The 21,954-nt window shown below is 37.4% G+C and overlaps 1 protein-coding gene and 1 long non-coding RNA gene across 3 annotated transcripts; both read left to right on the top strand.

The window, feature by feature from the left end:
* The first annotated feature begins 3,636 nt into the window (after positions 1-3,636).
* Positions 3,637-7,652, top strand: LOC113362179. Its single transcript, XR_003365592.1, has 3 exons — positions 3,637-4,155; positions 4,231-5,277; positions 7,616-7,652. It is a non-coding gene; the product is annotated as an uncharacterized LOC113362179 (long non-coding RNA).
* Positions 7,653-9,620: 1,968 nt separating this feature from the next.
* Positions 9,621-16,694, top strand: LOC113358802 (isoamylase 1, chloroplastic-like). Of its 2 annotated transcripts, none has more exons than XM_026602490.1 (18): positions 9,621-10,316; positions 11,008-11,190; positions 11,415-11,507; positions 11,847-11,999; positions 12,454-12,545; positions 12,699-12,840; positions 12,916-13,023; positions 13,330-13,415; positions 13,538-13,609; positions 13,866-13,992; positions 14,116-14,202; positions 14,419-14,511; positions 14,604-14,759; positions 14,870-14,953; positions 15,171-15,251; positions 15,334-15,416; positions 15,519-15,636; positions 16,055-16,694. In XM_026602490.1, exons 1-18 carry the CDS (start codon positions 9,948-9,950, stop codon positions 16,316-16,318), a joined length of 2,391 nt encoding a protein of 796 aa, XP_026458275.1. In that variant the 5' UTR covers positions 9,621-9,947; the 3' UTR covers positions 16,319-16,694. The 2 variants fall into 2 exon arrangements, with proteins under 2 accessions (XP_026458275.1, XP_026458276.1); XM_026602491.1 differs by having other exon boundaries at positions 10,180-10,316; positions 11,081-11,190.
* Positions 16,695-21,954: the final 5,260 nt, after the last annotated feature.

Raw genomic sequence — 21,954 nt, 5'->3', positions numbered from 1 at the left:
AGACATGATGGAAAGTAAGCTCTAACCAAAAGAATGAACGAGATTGATGTAGTTTAATTTTCTATAAAATAAGAAAACAAAAAATTGTTCATGAGATTCAACTACACATATATACATAAGTGTACATATATGTATATACATATATATGCGTGTTGTGGCCAAGATATGAAATTCTAGTGAAAATAAAATTCATGGGAAGAGGTAGACCGGCTTCTATAGCTACTACACGTCAGAAAAATATATTTTTTTTCTTTTTCAATTTGATTTAAAAAAAAGAAGCGGGAAGCAAAATGAAAAGAAACTAGAGCTAAAAGATGAAATTAAAGGAATTTGAGTCAAATAAGGAAACCTAGGTTTTCTTTCTTCCAAAATTCCTCCAAGTCGTGGTGAAACCCCTCCCACGCGTATGGATGCTCTAGTAGGCTAGTGGGATGTCACTAATTCTCTCAGATTTTTTTTGGAAGAACTAAAGTTGAAGAGAATTAGGGTTTTGACGAAAATAACCCTAATTTCAAGAGTTTGACAAAAATAATTTCTCAAGAAAAAGAAAAGAACCAAGCCTCTATCACTTACATGACCGGATCTCATGGATGCCTCTTAACCCTTTTTTTTTCTTTCTCATCAGCCTTCAATAAAAACGATCACAAGGGATTTTGACCAAAATACCCTTATTTCACAATTTCGAGTATTTCTCAAAGAAAGAAAACCTAATGCACTAGGGACCGACCAGGTGCACTTATAATCATCCCCATGGCCTCATGAAAATGTATAATAAGTTTCCTAAGGGTTCAAAGAAGAACAAAATTGGAACAAGACACAAAGAGGCAAAATTTCAAAGAATATAAGACGAATTTAAGTAAAAACGGGAAATTCGAGTTTATGATTTCCAAAAGCAGAACCAAAAATGTGGCACTCTCTCTTTCAAGCCGTGACCATACCCAGGGAACCTCATGACGTCTCTCATGCCAGAAAAAAATAATCAAGCTCATAGTGGTTTTTGACGAAAATACCTCTAGTTTCAAAAGTAAATATTTTCTCTAAAAGAGAGGTGTGTGATTGGTACAAAGGATTGAACAAGCTCTTATCACACAAATTACCTCCCTACAAGATATATATATGCATGCCTACCAAGCCTCATCAAGCCTCTGCAGGGTGTTTGAAGGAGTCAGACACAAAAAAAAAAGGGAAATTAGGGTTTAGGCACAATACAAGACTGAGCTCAAAATTTGTAAGGGATAGGGACTCCATGACCTCAAAAGTTCCTATGTATTCTCAAAGAATCCTTTCAACCAAGGCCATACAAAAGTCGTCCAAAGCTCTCTCTTTCCAAAATACTCACTTGCACAAACTCGGAAGTTCCGGGATGCACAAAAAGAGGAAATTAAGGTTTTGTCTAAATAAACCCTAATTTGCAGAGACCATTCGACCAAGATGAAAGTTTCATCTCAGCAATACTCCATTCCCATTACAATGGCACCTCCCAACGTGAAAGCCCAGAAAGATTCCAAGTCCAGAGTCAATTCCAAGTTCAGAGTCAGAACGAGCAAAGACTGAACATCAATTCAGGGACTATACAAGTCAAAAGAACGAGGGGATTGTAATTTCGCATCTGAATGATTTCTCACCATTTATATACTCATCATAGATCAATCAAGGTTCTATTCTGAGTATGAGACTTAATGTAGATGGCAAAATTTGGATAAGGAGCAAAAGTGTCATTATAAGACCATATGACAAAACTATACTCTTGCGGGAGAGACTAATCCCGTGGCTCTCAAGGAACCCTTGGCCACTATTTCTAGTATATGTCCCGCGAGATACTGTTGGTCATGATGCCGTGATTATTAGCGCAGATCCTCGACGAGATACTGCTGGTTACGTAGGTTTTGTAAAGCGTAAAACATCCCCGACAGACTCATGAACCAGAATAGCCACAATTCCAGCATGTCTTCGCGAGACGCAACTGGTTGTGATGCCATGTGTAAAGACCCTCAAGCTTGTCAACGCCATTAGACCGGTCAAATGACAAATTAGTCGATAATAACCCAATTAGTGTAACTCGAACGTTAATTATTAGAAATTAATCTAACAATGATTTAGATACGAAACTAGTACTATCTGTTAGATCTCGAAAAGTTATGCGAAATAGGCTACTCGAACGTGTCATTATAATACTGGATGAAGAAGATACCATCAGATTTGTACAAAGGGCAAAGTAGTCAGTTTTGCAGTTAGCCGCCCTGGCTGCCCCTATCGTTTCTTCGGGTGCCTTTAGTAAATATCGTCGGCCCTAACGGATCGAGAAGATAACCTCAAAATATCTATCCCTTCTTTTATTATTCTTCTTCTTTATTCTTCTTCTCGTTCTTTTTCTTTCTTCTTCCTCTCTTACAGGGGGTTAGTCCTCGAGTGATTTCTGGGGAGTTGAGTGTATTTTAAATCTCAGGAATTTTGAGAGATTTTGAGAGAGTGTAGGGAGTTTGAGAGAGTTTGAAGTTTTTGAGTTCAGGGAGTTTGGGGGAGTGTAGGGAGTTTGAGAGAGTTTATTAGAGGGAGTTTGGGGGAGTTTGAGAGAGTTCACTCCTAACTCATTCTCTTTTAAGAAACAATAAACCCTCATTTGCAAATAACATTGATCTTTAATCAAAAGAAAAAAAATAAATGAAAATGATCATATCTCTGTATCAATAGTATGTTATTTTGTGCAACAAGATAATTTTTTTTCCCTTCAATTTAACGGTCTCCATACAACTCTAACTCCCTTTGTTCACGAACATTTTTCCACATTTTCCTGTTGAAGTTTTTACTAACTGTCCACCGAGAGCGACCAAATGTGTCACGTATTGTGATGGAATTAAAATTTGGTTCAAAATCTTTTCTCCGAGCTATAGCATTTATTGAATCTTATTTATTTCTAAAATTAGGGTTCTTATTTGGGGTGGTTAAAGGAGTAGTGGTTGGTTATAGGTGGTGATGGTAGTGGTGAGAAAATAGTTTTGACGGTGGATGCAGAAGTGGTAATGTAATTCAACTCAGGGAAGCGCTAATTGTGAAGACTTCTACATTTTTTTTGCTGGTGCATCTTACGGGATATGTAGATCTAAACAAATCTATATATCCACACGTTTTCATGGACTCTAGATCACTATCCTAATATTTTCCTAGAAATGTTTCATCGTATCATAATGGCCATCATCTGACAATCATTTCATCATGTTGGGAACAACATTTTTGTTGGTGAGATTTGAGAAATCCGTATGATTTGAAAAGAAAGATTTTGAACCAAATTTGGTTGTGAGACCAAAATACACTAAAATCTCTACTCTTTTGAGAGATTTGTTGTGAGACCAAAATACACTAAAAACTCCTTCGAACTCCCTAAAGCAACCAACTCCCTAGTATTGTAGGGTTTTATGACTAACAGGGAGTTCAAGAGATTTTTTTAAACTCTCCAGCGACTAACACGTGTTTTCTAGGGAGTTTAGGAGACTCCTCTAAACTCCCCCACGACTAACGGGGATTTGGAGAGACTCCCTCAAACTCCCTCAGGACTAACATGAGAAAACCCAAATACATTAAAATCTCTCGAACTCTCCCACGACTAACCCCCTGTTACTCTTTTCTTCTTCTCCATTCTGCACCTGCTGGTGATTTCAGTAAATAAAACAGAGAGTTCGTGATTAAAACAAGTACTATAAGATCAAATAATATATGGTAGTGGTGGTGTTGATTCAAGGGAGTGATTCAGTCTCAGAGGAAAAGAGAATCACAAAGAATAAACTTAGGGTTTCTGTGAGATGGAATTGAAGGAGGATTTGCGTATGAAACTGAAGAATAACGGATAGGTTTGTTTCTGTGAAGATTTTAAAAATAAATCAATAATTAAATTAAAGTTTGATAAAGATCTGAGAAGAATTAGGGTTATTTAGAAGAGTCGGGGAGGATGAAATTGAGAGTTTAGAGTACTGATTTGGAGGTAGGTTTGATGTGAATTAGGGTTTAGGTTGAAGAATACTTGAAGATTTACGGTTAGGGTTTTGATTGAATCTGAGATTGAAGTTTGAAGCTGTAAATGAGATCTCGGGTTTCTTGTTGATGTCCTGAGTTAACTGAAGAAGAAATTGAATGCAATTGCCAGAATAACACATATTTGAGGTAATTGCCCTGATTTCATAGTTTGTATAATTTTTTGTTGAACTGAGATTGATGTAGATTATTGTCTAGTTGCAGTTGTGGGAATTGGAATTGCAGGTTATGAGTTTTGGGTTTGTGTATGCTAACAGAACAGTTTTAGTATGAATGAGTTGGTGGTGCAAGTGAAGTAAGATGAAGGTAAGATCTAGTACTGAATTTGAGGTTTAGATGAATGTTATTTGTACCAGGGATGTGATGTAGCCACAGATAATGATGATGCAAGATAAAAATAAAAAGGTGGTGACAGTTGCGGATGGTTGAATTGGTAGTGATGATGGGTTGAACAGAAAGGTGATAATGGTGGTGTTATAGGTTCTGTTTGAAGTTAGTTTGAATGTAACTCTCAAATGGAGCCTGGTGTTTTGGTTGTTGTTGTGTTTGAATCTGCAGGTGGATTATAGTAAGTAGATTAATATTACATTTGAGGGTAAAGTTGTATTGCGATTGGATCAAGTGTCATGGTATGGAAGAGGGTATCTAAGGATGGTGGTGTAGCCTGTGTAGTTTGAATTTGCAGATGAGTTAGTAGATGCTGGAATCGTGATAGCGGATTTGAAGTAGATGTGGTGATGTTGTGTAGTAATGCAATGTTGTGAATGAGATGGGTATAAGTATGAACTGTGCAGCTGAAATGAGAGTGATGATGAAGGTGTAGAGCTGAGATGAGATGAACTGAGGCAATTGATATTTGTAGGAATGCGTGTAGAGTTGTTCTTATTAAATGGAGCAGCCAGTTGCAAGAAATAACAAAGTTGTAATAAGACTCAGGGTTAAGGATGAACAAGTGATATGAGATGTCTGAAGTGTAAATAGAACTGAGGTTGCGGTGTATGGATGAGAGGATAGTGCCAATGAGATAATGGATGAAGCTGCAGTTGGTTTTCGTAAAGTGAAGAAGTTTAGAATTGGATTTGAACTGAGGTTATAAAAGGTTTTGTTATGGTTGGTTGGGCAGAGATGGAATGTATATCAAGATTGTAGGTTGGTTCAGGTGGTTGGTGTTTAGGGGATTGGTAGAGGTTGCTTATAGTGGATATGTATTATATGTAGGAAGAGTGAAAGCTTGGAACTGCTGAATTGCAGGTAGGCTGTTATCTTTGCAATTCAATTTGAAGTTTATTTGAATGATTCAATTGATGTATTATTAGTTTGAAGTTGAATTTGAGGTAGAGTCGTAGAGTTAGAGTTACAGTTGTGTAAGAACCTTTGGCATGTCTGACTGAATCTACTCAGTCTGATTCGGTTTTAACCTTAGCTGACTCAGTATCTGACTGAGTTGAATCGTGGTGAATCACTGTGCTACCTGTCTTGACCCGAGTTGACTCAGTTGACCGATTTAGACTTGACCATTGGACCAGGACTTGACATTGACTGGACGTTTACCGTTGATTAGGGCTGCACATGGGCGGGTATGGGCGGGTATAAGCTAAAACCAACCTCGCACCCACAGACTGCGAGTTTTTTTTTCATAACCAACCCCGCACCCACAAACAGCGGGCGGGTTTTGTTACCCCCCCGCTACGGGTTGGGCGGGTATGGGTTTAAACGGGTTTAAACCCGCTTTATATTCAAGTATTTAGAGTAACTTCTATTCTCCTTGATTAAGTGAGAAAAAAAAACCAAAACCCCCAAAATATTCATATCTAGGAAGTTCACAGATGAATATTAAGTGTTGAATCTGTTGATTTTTCGATTGTTGTCGATTTCTGGTGAAGATTCGAAGTTGTTGTTGTCGATTTCTGGTAATTGTCGTTTGTAGGTGAAGAAGGAGAACTGAGGAGGAAGAAGAGGAGAGGCCGAACAGAGAGAAGAGTGTAGAAAGTGAATGAGGGTTATCAGTTATCTTATCTACTAGTATTAGGATTTCATAATGGACGATTAGGATTAGTTTTATCTAATGGTATATAATCTGCGGGTTTTTTGGGCGGGTATGGGCGGGTATTAGCTTAAACCAACCTCGCACCCACAGACAGCGGTTTTTTTTTTCATAACCAACCCCGCACCCACAACGGGCGGGTATGGATTAAAAACCCACGGATTTAGCGGGTACGGGTGGGTTTGGGTATCGTGGGCGGGTCTTGTGCAGCCCTACCGTTGATTGACCATGTTGATTGTTAGAGACCGTTAGTTGACCCTAGTGGACCAGGCCTTGTGTAATGGGCTTGTTTAGTTAGACTTGGGTTTAGGTTTAATGTTCCCATTTTGATGTATTGGACCCTTATGGTCTGATTTAGCCTTTGATTTCTTCTACAAAGTTGTAGATATTCATAAGACTTAGCTATAGACTTTAGAATCAATCGAATTGGAATAGTAAACTCTTAGTTATGTTAAAGATAGAGAATAAGATACCTTAATGGGCTTAGAACCATTAAACAAAATTGTATGATTCTTGTGTGAGCCTTTTTGGCTAAACTCTTAGAGTTCTAGCATGATTAACAGTTAGTCTATTAACAACGATCGATTCAAAGGATGAACCAGTGGATCGCGGATCTCGAGTTAGTCTATTAACAACGATCGATTCAAAGGATGAACCAGTGGATCGCAGATCTCGAGTTAGTCTATTAACAACGATCGATTCAAAGGATGAACCAGTGGATCGCGGATCTCGAGGTAAACTCTTAGAGTTCTTGCATGATTAACAGTTAGTCTATTAACAACGATCGATTCAAAGGATGAACCAGTGGATTGCGGATCTCGAGGTAGACGTGGCTTTTCATCAAAAGAGGTGAGAATACATTTGACTCTTCTGTAACCATTGTTGTTTCTTTTACAAAAGTTTATGCTTAACTCATGCATTGTCTAATATGCATTCCATGTTTTGTTTAAATTGCATTACTATAATTCTGTTGATTTTGTTAATCTTTCCATGGTTTGGAAAGGACTTGTACTGTTTGTTTGTCATATGAATTGTTATAGGAAATAAGAATTTCCACGTGTGGTATATAGGATACGCTCCTTCACATTTATACCTAGAGCTTTTATGATATATTGGTCGGCAGTTTGCGAGTTTGGAATTGTGGATATCAATACTTATGATTAGGTATGGATTTGCGAGTTCGGCATTGCACAACCATAGTATACATTGTTTGAATAAGGAGTTTGTCCATATGCATGTTTGTTTACTTCTGTGAGGATATGCTGTTTCACATTTATATCTACATGAATTCAGCTTTTATGCTTATATCGTCGATAATTTGCGAGTTCGGAATTGTCGACATCCATATTTACGGTTAGGTGTGGATTTGCGAGTTCGAAATTGCACAACCATAATATACATTGTTTGAATAAATAGCTTGTCCATATTCGTGTTTGTGTATTTCAGTGACTTGGTCACTATTTAATGTCTGGGAAAACATTATTGTTTTTCTTAATCTTGCTTATGATTACTTAGAAGTTAAATGTTAATTATTCTCACCTTCAGTTTTCAGAGACAGATCAGAGTTGCATAGCGAAAGCCACGAGTGTTGACTCCGTTAATTAGTTAACTTCTGCTATGTTTATTATGTTGTAAATTTTATTTGCAAACCAAATGACTATTGTATATGTATCATTTGAGAGAATTTCATGTATATATATTCTGAGCAGGGTTAGTTTTGGGATAAGTTTTGTAGCAGATTTCTTAATTGAATACTTAAGTACATATTTTAGATTCGTAGTGCCTCTTTATTTAGCTAATCTCTTGGATTAGTTAGCTGCTAGATTAGGGGGCGCTACACCATGATTCCTAGTAAACATCCTCGATGAGATACTGCCGGCATGTAGGCTCTGTAGATGCGTAAAAATATCCTCGGCGGACTTATGACCCAGAGCGGAGACATGATCTCGTGTTAGCACATCTCACCCTATTTGAGATCAAAGACTAATTCCTAGTACATCATCCCGAGATACACTTGTCATGTCTAGTTTAGGCTCTGACTCGACTTACTAAGGCTTCCGAATAATTCTAGAATATTCCCGCGAGATACGCTGGTTATTCTGGCTTTAGGCCCTTTCGACAGACTCCTAGAACATCCTTTCGAGATACATTGGTCATGTCGGCCCCACAATACGGACAAAATTGACTCGTAGCACATCTTTGCAAGATACGAAGGTCAAAGACAAGTGAGCCGAAGTCTCGCAGAGACAATATTAGGCATGCGAGCTTTCCTTTCTCTCCTGAACATGTCCCAGCTAACTTCGGAGAGACTAAATTGCATCATCCAAATCTCAGACGGCCTCAGTCGCGTCATCCAAGTCTCAGACGGTCTCAGTCGACTCAGCCAAGTCTCATACGGCTTCAGTCGCGTTGGCTAAATCTCATACAACCTCAGTCACGTCAGCCAAGCCTCAGATGACCTTATCTGAGGTTTGCCATCTCATCTGAAGAGTCTTATACAAGCGTAAGACTCAGGCACAAGCCTCACCTAGGCATCAAGCATATTTCTCAGTATCTTAATTACACTCACGGCTAGTAAATTGGGCCAAAACTGTACATGTTTATCCAAAAATGTGGATAAGATCCTTTGAGCTCCACATGCTCAATAAAGGGACCCACAAGCATCAATACGTGTCTCCACGTGGCATACGTGACCAGACATGGAGAAAAGGAGTTAAACCTTAGCTTTTCTCACACTCTACACATGATTTCTGAGTCATCCATGTCATTTCACGTGACTCATCCTAGTCATTCCCTCAAATCAGAGAATATACTCTCTATCTTGGCCAACTCGGCTAAAGAGAATATTTCTCTCTCTCAGCACATCATCACAAAGGTTGGATTATCTTCACACAAATGAGGGGATATCAATTAGGGTTTTGGTCTGGCGGTCTACGACACTTGTGAGAAATACTCGTCCTATTTCTCACCGCAGAAGAGAGTTAAGGCGGTGGAATAATGGGATAAACTCAACCTAGTTTATCTCCATTTATTCCTGAAGAGACGGGAAAAGTGCTCAGTACGACAAGCAATCCATATCTTCACCGACCTGAGATTAGAGAATTCATCAATAAATAGGTCCTTTATTTCTCCGAGCTAACACACAACTTTCTCATAAACTCTCAGAGCAATTTTTCTTCAAACCTTAGAATTCTCTAATCCCTCTCTTCATCTGCTTCCCTCTCTAAGATCAATCCTACGCCTCTTCCCTGTTACTGAAGCAACCTTAGAACGGTCATTGTGCGTGGTTTAGACAGAGACTGTTCGTGCTCAAATTCCCGTAACTCATCTTTAAAACCATATAATCCCACATTTAGCCTCTCACCGATTTTAAGTAACTACACCATTATATAACAGATTTCAGCGGAATAAGTTAAGATGGTAAAATGAAAAAGTGATATATCTTTCCCTTGGTGGGAGACTAAATACGGGTTAAGATGGTAAAACGAAAAAGTGATAAGATATACCTTTCCCTTGGCCGGAGTTAACAAAAAATTTCAGCTCAATAGGTATGGATACACCCGATCTAAACTCGTGAAAAATATCTTCGCGCGAGAATTATAAGCCTAAAATAATGATCTCGTTATCTGTAGTCCTTGCACAGTCCTCTCAGTCCTTTTCTTTTCTTTACCATCACCAAAACATAAAACCCTAAATGCCTCTAAATCACAATTATCAAGATCCTAGTTTCTTTTTTCAAGCCCACATTTCTTCAAATCAAAACCCTAGTTTCTTTTTTCCTCACTTAATGAACTACTACTAGTCTAATGTGCATTTCAAACCCTAAATAAACCACAAAAATGTTCATTAAAACCCTAACTATTTATTGAATTTCTTGATGGATTTAGTACACAACCCATCATTCTTACCTGGGTTTAGCTCAATTTTGGAAACAAAATGGAAGATGGTAATGAATTTACAACAACATCAAAAAGAGGGAAAAAAGATGAATGGAAGGGTAAAAAGATCACTTTGTGTTAGTAGTAGTAGTGTAAGTAATGGAGGAGGAGGAGGAAGAGGAGCTGAAATGGTGGTGGAAACTGTGGAGAAACCTAATAAGTTGTTAAGTAGTAATTTTGAAGTTTTTAGTGGGAGTCCAATGCCCTATGGTGCGACTGTGAAAAATGGTGGAGTGAATTTCGCTGTTTTTTCTGGTGGTGCTGTTTCTGTTACTCTCTGTCTCATTAGTCTTTCTGACTTACAAGAGGTACAATTTCGATTTTGCTTAACTTGGCTACTTATGAATTCTATTTGATGTGAATGTTGTTGGTTAGTTAGACTGTATAAGCATGTTAGCTACATTCTCACATTTCACTGTAATAATCCGGGGCACGGGTTAAGATTCAAGTAACTAAATGATATACATTGTGTCACCCTGTAGTGCTCTAGTGCTGAAGTGGAGTGTTCTATAAATAGAGCTCATCTAAGATTGAAGTAACTACATTGTGTCGCCTTGCTCTAATGATTTGAGTTTCTTTTTAACATGAGTTAGTAATAACGGCTCCAATCTCGATCACTATCATCAACTTCCTTACAGGAGACAATTTGATGTGCAAGTCATTAAACCCAAATTAAGTGTTAGTCCTTGGAATCTAAGTATAACCCTGATAAAGTAACCAGTGAACCATGAACACCAATATTAGGCATTGGTTACTCAGATATGACTGACATAAGTATAACATCTAGTTGGGCGTTGCTTCAGTTCTTATTGCTTTCTTCATGCGTTGTATATGCCTTGCAATCTGTGTTGGATTTCCTCCCTCACAGAACCATTCTTACAGATCATAAAGTAAAGCATTTGTGCCAGTCTTACATATTTGTGTGGGTCTGAATCATGTAGCACTATAAGAGGTCCCAACCTTGTAATTTCTTTAACTTCTTCTAATATTTGGATTTAGAATAAAGTAACGGAGGAGATCCTGCTTGATCCATTGGCTAATAAGACTGGTGATGTCTGGCATGCATTTTTAGTGGGTGATTTTAAAGACATGCTATATGGTTACAAATTTGATGGGAAGTTTTCTCCGGATGAAGGGCACTATTATAACTCTTCTCGGATTGTAGTGGATCCTTACGCCAAGGTCAGTAAGTTCATCTATCTTCAAATATCTTATATGGTGAATCACCATAAAATTGAATGGTAATTTGCAATAGTAGGATCTTTTTCCTCTGCTGTATGCTCGTACTCGTGAAATGCATATTTGTTTGTTGCATACATATTATCTCATTGATCATAGCTTTCAGAGCGGTTTTATGTCAAGCGTCTGACTAAAAGAACTATTTATTTTCTTGTCTATTTTCTTAGGCAGTTATAAGCAGAGGAGAATATGGTGCATTTGGACCTGATGGCAATTGCTGGCCCCAAATGGCTGGGATGGTTCCCTCATCTGATTTTGAGGTATTCAATCGATTTATGGACTTGTAGTTTTTATCTTTACTTCATATACTTTTTCTTTTTATATATTTTAATTGGTGCATTTACTTGGTTTATGTTTCCACCATCCTATGTCATCTGTTGGGATTCAAGCATTTATGTTTTCTTTGTACTGTCAATTTTCACATGTAATAGAATCTGTACTTGGAACCCTTTTCTTTCCATTATATTATCTGCAGTTTGCTATTGTCACTGAAATGTTATCCTTTCATGATTCGGTCACGTGTGTAATTTGCCTAATTTTATTTAACTGGTGTTTCACTGCGAACTATTTCTTACACATAGATTATATGACACTTTCAGTTCGATTGGGAAGGGGATTTACCTTTGAGACATCACCAGAAAGACCTAATAATCTATGAAATGCACGTTCGTGGGTTTACAAGGCATGAATCAAGCATGACTAGCAGCCCTGGAACATACCTCGGTGTGGTGGAGAAACTTGATCACCTCAAGGTATTTATTTACCGATACATTTAAAAGCTTTGTAGAAGGCTAGAGTGAAGAATATTTTTTTGTTCATTGGATCTGTTTCTTCATATGCCCATTCTGCAAAGAGTTTGTACTCATTAATCTGTTGGTAGTGATTTTTAATAGAGGCAACTCAGATAAGTCTTGATATTACAACGTCCATGCTCTTAAAGTATTTGACCTGTGGCTGTGATAAACCTGTCTACTATTTTATGTCCATGCTTTGAAGACATGCGTATGGCAATGCTAATTCCAGTTTTTTAGTAACAGAAACAAGTTCTCGAAGTATTTGACCTGCAATAAAGCTGTCAAATGGTTTATGTCATGCTAGACATACATATGGCTGAGCCAGTACCAAGTTTTTTAGTAGCACAAAGAGGCATATTCATCCAATTCTTCTCCCTATGGCTCACTCAAGGCTGTTTGTTGCATCATGCAGGAACTTGGAATCAATTGTATAGAGCTAATGCCTTGTCAAGAGTATAATGAACTTGAGTACTTCAGCTACAACTCTGTCCTGGGTAATTATAAGTATGTATATCCAAGTTTTTGATCAAAGTTGTTACTTATTCTTTTGCAGTCCAGTTTTTAACTACCCTTAATTAGTTTCTTTTGGAAAAAAGATGAAGGATATATGGTAATTGTTGTTATGCATGTTATACCAAGTGTTACTTCTTGCTCCAGGATGAATTTCTGGGGATATTCAACAGTCAATTACTTTTCACCAATGATAAGATACTCATCTGCGGGCATACGCAATTGTGGGCACGATGCTATAAACGAAGTCAAGTTTCTTGTCAGAGAAGCACATAAACGAGGCATTGAGGTGACAGTACTGGTCAAAATAATATACTGTTTTTTCTGTGTGTGGTAACTCATTCCACCCTAATCTGTTGCCCAGGTGATCATGGATGTCGTTTTCAATCATACCGCCGAAGGCAATGAGAACGGCCCTGTTTTATCTTTTAGAGGCATCGATAACAATGTATATTATATGCTGGCGCCAAAGGTAAGATCCTAATGGTCCCATCATAAAGTAAAAAAAAAACTAAAAAACAATCACAGGAGCTTTGCCCAATAGACTTTCAAAGTTTAGTTTCTGCCTCATTTCAAACTGTATTCAACTCCTATTATGTTTGATTAAAATATTTTTCTTCGGTTAATTAGTTGCTGAAAGTGATAATAAGATCTGCGGTTCCCTTCCAAAGATCCTCAGAACCTTACTTATCTTTGAATTTAATTTTCATTGGGAGCAGAAAGTTATTTGGACAAGTCTATTTCTCACTATATTAGATGTGTTCTCTATTTCATACAGGGGGAGTTTTATAACTATTCGGGTTGTGGTAACACCTTCAACTGCAACCATCCTGTGGCACGACAGTTTATATTGGATTGCTTGAGGTAGCTTAACCAGAAACTTTACCCCTACTGGGACCTTTTTGGTTATTATGCGTCAAGTCGACTGATAAGCACCGTTTAACAGATTATTCCTAATTCTTTTTTTTTTGTTTTTGTTTTTGCAGATATTGGGTAACTGAAGTTCATATTGATGGCTTTCGTTTCGATCTTGCATCTATCATGACCAGGAGTTCCAGGTTTCCTTCTGTGGGCTCGCTTAACAGTTTCTGTTCAGATAATGGAAATTAATGTTAGATCTTCTTTCACCTATTCACCACGAATTTTAGACATTTAACTAATGTTATGCCCTTAAAATTGATTATGAAATATTTTTTATAGAACAGAAGTTGTTCTGTTATTAATTTTAGGACCATGATCAAATATTTGAGTGTCACTTGAAGGGGGACATCAGTAGAGGAGGCTGATTTATGTTTCTCGTGGATTTTCCTGTAGCCTTTGGGATGCGGTGAATGTATTTGGGAACCCAATAGAAGGTGACCTGCTGACCACTGGTACCCCACTTGACAGCCCCCCATTGATCGATATGTTAAGTAATGATCCAATCCTTCGCGGAGTTAAGGTACTGATCAATATCTTTTGCACTCACGATTTCATTACTGAAGATAAAAAAAAAGAAAAGAAGTCAAGTATCATTCTTCAGAAAAAAAAAGCATAGCTGAACTTATATTTTACTTTCAATTAGCTTATTGCCGAAGCATGGGATACAGGCGGTCTTTATCAAGTTGGGAAATTTCCTCATTGGGGTATTTGGTCAGAATGGAATGGGAAGGTTAGTCCACATCCCACAGATTCACTGATTTGAAAATGACTTTGTTCATACGGTAGAATTACATATTAGAGTGCACAGTGGTATCGTGGGAGTTATCATCCTCGCATGAAGTGTTGACGTGTTAATCATATTACAAGTCTCTTCCTTGGACAGACTAGTGCACAAATTTTCTTAGCTTTTAAATGTGTTTTGATTTGTGCTCTATTATCATTGCAGTACCGTGACATAGTGAGACAGTTTATCAAGGGCACCGATGGATTGTCAGGGGCTTTTGCTGAATGTCTTTGCGGAAGTCCAAATCTATACCAGGTTCAAATCTTTCTTAGGCCTGCTATTACCAGTTCTTTAACACAGAATTTTTCGTATTTTAGCTGACTTCTCAGGCCTTATTTAAATCACAGGAAGGGAGGAAACCTTGGAACAGTATCAATTTCATATGTGCACATGATGGATTTACTTTGGGGGATCTTGTGACATACAACGAAAAGCATAACCTGGCAAATGGAGAAGACAACCACGACGGAGAGAATCATAATAACAGCTGGAACTGTGGGCAGGTGAATTTCAGTGACTTAACTTTTCGTTATGTGGTACAGTGATTTTGTATTCTATGTTCTATCAGTTGTTGGTATTGCAAGATTTTTTAATCATCTACATGATAAGGCAGGAAGGGGAGTTCGTAGGTTTTCCTGTGAAAAAATTAAGGAAGAGACAAATGCGGAATTTCTTCCTTTGTCTCATGGTATCGCAAGTAAGTGTACTAGTTTTATTTTATGACTTTCTTATCTGCAACTTGGATTCTTGCAATTGCATCCAATTTAATGTTTTATGCATCATTATTATGTTTGTTTATTTCAAGTTTTCATTCTCTGTGGCCATGTTAACGTAAAAGAATATATGCTAAATTTATCTCTTTGTACAAGTTTTTCCTTTCCTTCTTGTCTAACTTTGCTTTTTATGTGTTTTAGGGTGTTCCCATGTTTTACATGGGTGACGAATATGGTCACACAAAAGGCGGCAATAACAATACGTATTGCCATGATAATTACGTAATCTTCTATATCCTTTTCTATTTGATGCTTTTTTATTCTTAAGAATCATTGTTTATCGACTATTAAGTATGGATTGCAGATTAATTATTTCCGATGGGATAAAAAGGAAGAAACGTCATCTGATTTTTATAGGTTTTGTTGCCTGATTACAAAGTTCCGCCAGTAAAGTCCACTTCCATCTACCTGCTTACATTCTTCTAATTTTTAGGTTTGGCCTCTGTTTACTGCATCCTTGGTTTGATCTCTATAGTTGTTTCTCTACAGTGAATGTGAATCACTTGGGCTGAATGACTTCCCAACGTCTGAGCGGCTGCAGTGGCATGGACATGCACCTTGTGAGCCAAACTGGTCAGAGACAAGCCGGTTTGTGGCGTTCTCATTGGTATGTGCTGTTATATCACTTAACTTAGTAGACTTTCTCTTGGGCATGTGTCATGAGTGATTTTGAAATCCTAAAACCGTGTCATAATTGTCAAAGCGACATAGGTCCGGTTAATTATAAACAAGATGTGCTTAGGTGTAGGATCTTTAGCTTGAGGCTAAGGATGAGGTTTGTGCTCCAAGGGTTTGATTAGAGCGCTAGAGAGAACCAACCCTACCTGCCAAGTATCATCCCTACCCGTAATAATATCTCAATTTCATTTTTTGGTTAATACTGGTGTATGGTGCTTTCATTATGTCGATGATGCATTTATTTTATTTTATTTTTAGTCATTGAAAGGTACTGAACATGGACTTGCACCTTCTATGCACATCCTGTTTCTAACGATTCATAACTAATTATTTGCGAGCAAGTACAGGTTGATTCAGTGAAGGGAGAGATATACGTAGCCTTCAACACAAGCCATTTGCCTGTCATGGTTACTTTACCGGAACGGCAAGGTTACAGATGGACCCCACTAGTGGACACGAGTAAAGCAGCTCCGTTTGATTTCCTCTCCGATGACGTCTCGGAGAAAGATCTGGCTATCAAACAATACGCTCAGTTCCTTGACGGCAATCTATACCCAATGCTTAGTTATTCATCAATCATCCTTTTGCTTTCCCCAGAAGACCATGCTTGAATTTGTTTGCCGTCTCCCTTTAAATAAGGAAACTAATGTTGCACCAGAATCACCTATAAATTGCATCTGGTGAATTTCCTAGGTATAGATGCTGTAATTACAAGAAGTTCATTAGAATATGTATATAAATGAGTCGTTACTTAGAACTGCCAGTGAACCAATCAGAAATTAGTAAGTATCATTAGGGGATCTAAATAAGCTATACCACTGCTCTGGTTTACTCATCTGTTGATCATTTATATTTATTTACAAATTGAAAAAGTTAAGAGATGTAACAATGTAGCAATTGTATTGTTCTTGATAATGTAATGCTGATCCATAAATATCGAAGTTACTGATCGAAGCTATCAATTTTTACATTGATTTTTTGCCGGCATCTTTTGGAAATGAAGACGGTATGAATATACTGATACAAGAAGAGGTTGATCATGCCAGTTTCCAGAATTTCACCATTGGTTTACCTAGCACACATCATTACCGGCCTCAAGATTTCACCATTTGGAAGTAGGTCTCACTGCTACAATAAGTGGGGCGAAAAACAGAGTTGCAAGACATACACGGTAGTGACCGGAGAAGATACTCTATTCTCCGTCATTTGGTGAGGTTAAGATGGATAAGAACCTAATCAATTTCCTGGCGTGAGGAGTTTTGGGTATTCAAATTTTATTTTACTTTTCCCGCGGTTCCTTAAGTGTTAGGGTTTTGACTTTGAAGTTAAGTTTTTGCTGAGAAAAATGAGGGTCTGTGGTATATCACAAGATGAAATTCTCAACAGTGGAGGAGGAGAAAGAGGAACAAGAGGAAGAAAGAGAAAATCAGATGTATCAGACTGTGAGTCGAACATGAAGCTTCTTCCAAGGGGGGGAATCGCATCAGAGAACCCTTCTTCCTTTAGCAACATTCACATGTGTCGAGGTTCATTTGGGCAACAACAACTTGGTGATGATCATTCTGATGATGCTGTTGCTGATGATAAGATGAGTTTTCTGTTCTTGACTGCACAAGAAATAAGTAGACTTTACTATGGAGAGTATGATGAGAGTAGCAAACCCTCTATCGAACTTGAAATTGTTAATCATCCTCACATTAATAAGCGTTTTGGTACAAGTGCAATGGTAGGATCTTGTAGTGGATTAGTTTGTTTCTCTATACCTTGTACATATGAAGTTGATGATCCTATATACATCTGTAATCCCAACACCGGAGAACAAATTAGTCTTCCAAGATTCACAATAATGGCTAGAAACAAGAACAATGTCGAGTTTAAGAAAACTACTTATTTAGATGGTCATATCGTGAGTGGGTTTGGGTACAATTCTGTCACTGATGAATACAAAGTAGTTAGAATCTACCATGCGGAGTCACAGAGCTTAGACCAGCCTAAGGGTCAAGTCCAGGTTTATACGTTTGGTAGTGGAAGTGGATGGAGAAACATAGGAGAATGCCCTTACTCATTGCTACGTTTCGACTTGTCAGATCATGTCCGTGCATGTTGTGTTCCTTACAGTAACCGAAGTGCAATTCATATCCCAACTCGGGGAGTCCTTGCAAATGGCGCTCTTCATTGGTTTGACGAAGATTGGAATGTTGCAGCATTCAATTTGGCGGACGAAAAGTTCAGTATGCTCCCGTCACCGCCTTGTTTTTGCCCCGGTGAGATAAAGTTCTATGTCCTTCAAGTATTGCGGGGGTGTCTGTGTGTTGTTAATGACCAGAATGGTGAAAGTCTTGACATATGGTCATTCAAGAAAGAGAGTGGTGATTGGGCAAAGATGTTCGGCATATCATGTCAGTCAGATAAATTTATGGATGTTTATTGGCCAATTTCCCTGACACCTAGTGGTAAACTTATACTACGGTCTGATTACGAGGCTCTTTACTGTTATAGTTTTCTTTGCATCTGTCACTGCAGAGCTATAGTTTTCTTTGCATCCGTCTGTATCATCTCAGCTGAAAGATGGTTCATAGCATGGCAAAATGTGTTACTGATATATTTTCCTCACTTCATGAGATTTACTTGGGCAGTTTGACTTAAGTATTACTTAATGTGCATCTTGTGGCTTTGCGAATATCAGAATTGAAGATATCTGGTGATTGTTCAGTATTTTGTGTTCCATGAATTTCTTAATCTTGGGTTTTCTTGTTTCATTACATTCTAGAATTTTGTTCAAGAAGACGTTGATGTTCAGTTTTTGCTTTCCTGAGTTCGTAAATAAGAGGGCAAGAAATATATACACTACAATTTGGTTTCTTGATCCGTGCATTCTTCGTGACGTGGTTGAAACATTTTGACACCACAAGAAATATATACTATCTTTTCATAAGAGATTGATTTTGTTATTTCACAATCTTTTTTGTCTTTATTCTGTCCGGTAGCTTTACCTTGAACTATTAATTTTGAAGTTGCTGATTTCTCCCTTTCTAGAAAAACAATATCTCTTATGAACTGAGAAAAGTTAAGAAACTGGCAATATATTCTGAATACATGTCAATAGGGATTTTAATAAGCTAGTATTGAGCCTTTGTATTTACATTTACAAATTGAAAAAGATTAGACGAAACAATGCAGCAATGTTATTGTTCTTGATGATGTAAAACAGATGCATAATACTGAAGTTGTAGCCGAGCCATCAAATTGTAATCGGATACCAGACGAAGATGTAATCATCAGATACGTGTGAAGGGAAAAATAGTCATTTTGCATCTAGATCGAGTGGCTGCCCGTATCAATTTTTCTGGATGCCTTAATAATGTCGGTCGGCCTTATCTACCCGTATCGAGAGGATAACTCTCATTCTCTTTTCTCTTCTTCTTCATTCTTCTTTCTCTTTCTTCTTCTTTGTTCTTCTTCTCCGTCCTGTCTATGTTCTTCTTCTTCTGCCTTTTTATCTGGGTATATCGATTGCGAAACTGTTAGAGCACAGCTCGGTTGAACCCACCAAGCGTTGGTATGTCAATTTTAGTTGTCATATTTTAGTGAATCAAAAATCATGTTAAGAGTCACTTGATTATGTACTAGAGTCAACTTCATATAGGTTAGCTTGAAAGTATTAGGATATGAGACATTACAAATATTGCGAAGACTTGAAGATATGAAGAAGCAAGGAGCTACAACGACAACATCATCCTTCCACTTGAGGTTAGTGATATTTGACTTGAATTGTTTCATTCCCTAACGTATCTTTCAAGTCGTGCATATTGAAAACAACAATGCAAAGCATGATTGAACTCTAGATAGACATAGTATTAAGGAATACAATACGAGGTTTATTGCTTAACCATTAAACTTTGTAGGTAAGACATCGACATAATCGTTTAAATGCTATTGTGATTATGTATGGGTATGAGGTGAGGATTTCATCTTAGGGAACAATGTTTTACATGTGTTCTAAGGAAGTAAATTCATGAACTTGGTTTGTGAATCGAAAAGGAAATCGCCAGGTGTTATTGGTATTGTTATTCATTGCATATCTTGTGAACAACCAATATGTGTGATTAGTATAACCGTTAATGACTTGTTTGTGTTCTTTGTAAAACTATTCACAAAGGCCTGACTTATGTATTGGTATGACTTTTATTAGTGCAACCGATCTTAAGTAATCACCTGAGATTGTATGTTCGAATTTGTGATTTTATGTCTGACCAAATCTGGGCAAAAGGGAACCAATCCTAGTAAGAGGTGCAGTACATCACAATGGGGAATCGATCCTTGTATAAGGTGCAGTAAGTTTATAGCAGAAACGGGAACCGATCCTATGGACATGTGCAATACGTTTTTAGGCAAAGGGGAACCGATCCTATGAACACGTGCATCAAGTACAAGTTAGATACCATACATATATGGGGAACCGATCCTAGTACATAGTCAACCAAATTTTGGAAAGCTAGTGTGTTTATGCACAATACTCACATGGAGGTAGAACCGAAACTTTTTTTGGTAGAACCGTTACACCCATGTTTTGTGATTGAATGTTCTTTGATCAATCGCATAGTTCTTGAAAGTCAGATGAACCAATTCTAAAATTATTTAGAAGTGTGGCAAATCGGTTTCAAGGTTGTAAGTATGAAAGAGGACTTACAAAGTAAGGATGTCGACATACTTTGAACACGTGCTGTGAATGCTAATCTTTAATTGTTCAAAGTTATTCCTTAATAGCTAAGGAAGAGAATCCCAGGATCGAAACATAAATAAGTTAATAATCTTTTAATTAAGGTTATTAATTTCATTTTTAGGAAAATAAGAATTAGTAATGTGCATTTACTAATTTGAGATTTTCCAAGAGATTTCGATCATTATTTTTGGACAGAGCATTTCCAGGAATTATAAAAACCGAATTTGTGCCTTAATGAATATCTTGAGAATATTTTCGGTTTTGGAAATTCCTTGGTGTCCAAACTTCCTTGTCTATAAATATTGAAGTTTGCATTTCTAGCAAACTAATCCTTCGTAACAGCAAACTACCTCTTGTTGTGATGCTACTGGTGAAGCCGCCTATTCGAAGAGGAGAGAAAATAATTAGGTGAAATCTCTTACGGCCGATCGTTTTAAAGTCTTCTTTGGGATTGAGAAGCTCTATTAGTACCGTTGGTGGGAAACTAGATAATTTCGGTTTATCTTTTGTTTTCGCTTGATTTGATTGACTAACCATGGTTGAAATTTGATTGCACCTAGTTTGTTTATGCTTGAGGATCTTCTCTTATGATATAAGATTCACTCAAACTAGCTCAGAGTTTAGACAAGGATCTTTAGACTATTTGTAGATCTAAAGACGATCTTGTGATAATCCATGGTTAGCAGACTCCGTTCTGTGCGTGACTGATCACAAGAAATTCATGTTTTTGTGTGCAGGTATTTATTGAAGATATAAGAAGATTTGAAGAAAAAAAGATATTAAAGATTTCTGATTTGGGGTTCATAATCTTTGGTGTTCACAATACTTTTTTCAGTAAAAAGAGGATCCAACTATAATCGGTTTTATTCTTGTGATAGAATTGGATTGATTAGTTGAGTAGATCGGCATCGACAAAATTCTTTGGATTAAGAGTGTTGATTGCAAAATCTTAACGATTACTTTGGTAATTGAACATAAGATAGATCTAAGGACCTGATGAAGGAGTTTATGTTAAGATAAACAGAAGAGCCTTTGTCCGACTCATATCACTTGGTTGAAGAGAGTTGATACCAAACAGATTTGTTGTTCCTTTACTATTTGGAATATGAACCAAAGGAATTGTTCCAAGTACGTGACTTATTCATAAGTTGGAGGCGTGGGAATACAGACGGAACTAGGTTAACGATAGGTTTAGTTGCTTGGTCTCAACTATACGAAGTTGTGTTATTTTGTATAGCGGCTTAATCCTGAGAGTATTCAATTCTGGACAAGGTCCCGGGGGTATTCTGCATTTGAGGTTTCCTCGTTAACTAAATCTTATTGTGTCATTTACTTTATATTTTCGCATTATAATTGTTCTATTATAATTAGAGTAAATTACACAAAACGTTAATTCCTATTTACTTGATAAGTAATCCTATTGTGTTTAGTTAAGTCCGAACCTTTTTATCAAGTAAAAATACTTCGTTGTTGTATTGTCTCGACCTTGTATCCATAGACGATCACACGAAGGGTGAACCGATT

The sequence above is a fragment of the Papaver somniferum genome, chromosome 3, assembly GCF_003573695.1.
Source record: "Papaver somniferum cultivar HN1 chromosome 3, ASM357369v1, whole genome shotgun sequence".
NCBI lineage: Eukaryota > Viridiplantae > Streptophyta > Magnoliopsida > Ranunculales > Papaveraceae > Papaver > Papaver somniferum.
Note: the sequence above shows the minus strand (reverse complement) of the source record. Positions and strands in the feature narration are given on the sequence as shown.

Coding starts and splice junctions, on each gene's coding strand:
- LOC113358802 (XM_026602490.1), top strand. CDS start 9,948: ATGGATTTAGTACACAACCCATCATTCTTACCTGGGTTTAGCTCAATT. Junction 13,024..13,329: donor ATTATATGCTGGCGCCAAAG/GTAAGATCCTAA, acceptor TATTTCATACAG/GGGGAGTTTTATAACTATTC. Junction 14,760..14,869: donor ACAGCTGGAACTGTGGGCAG/GTGAATTTCAGT, acceptor ATGATAAGGCAG/GAAGGGGAGTTCGTAGGTTT.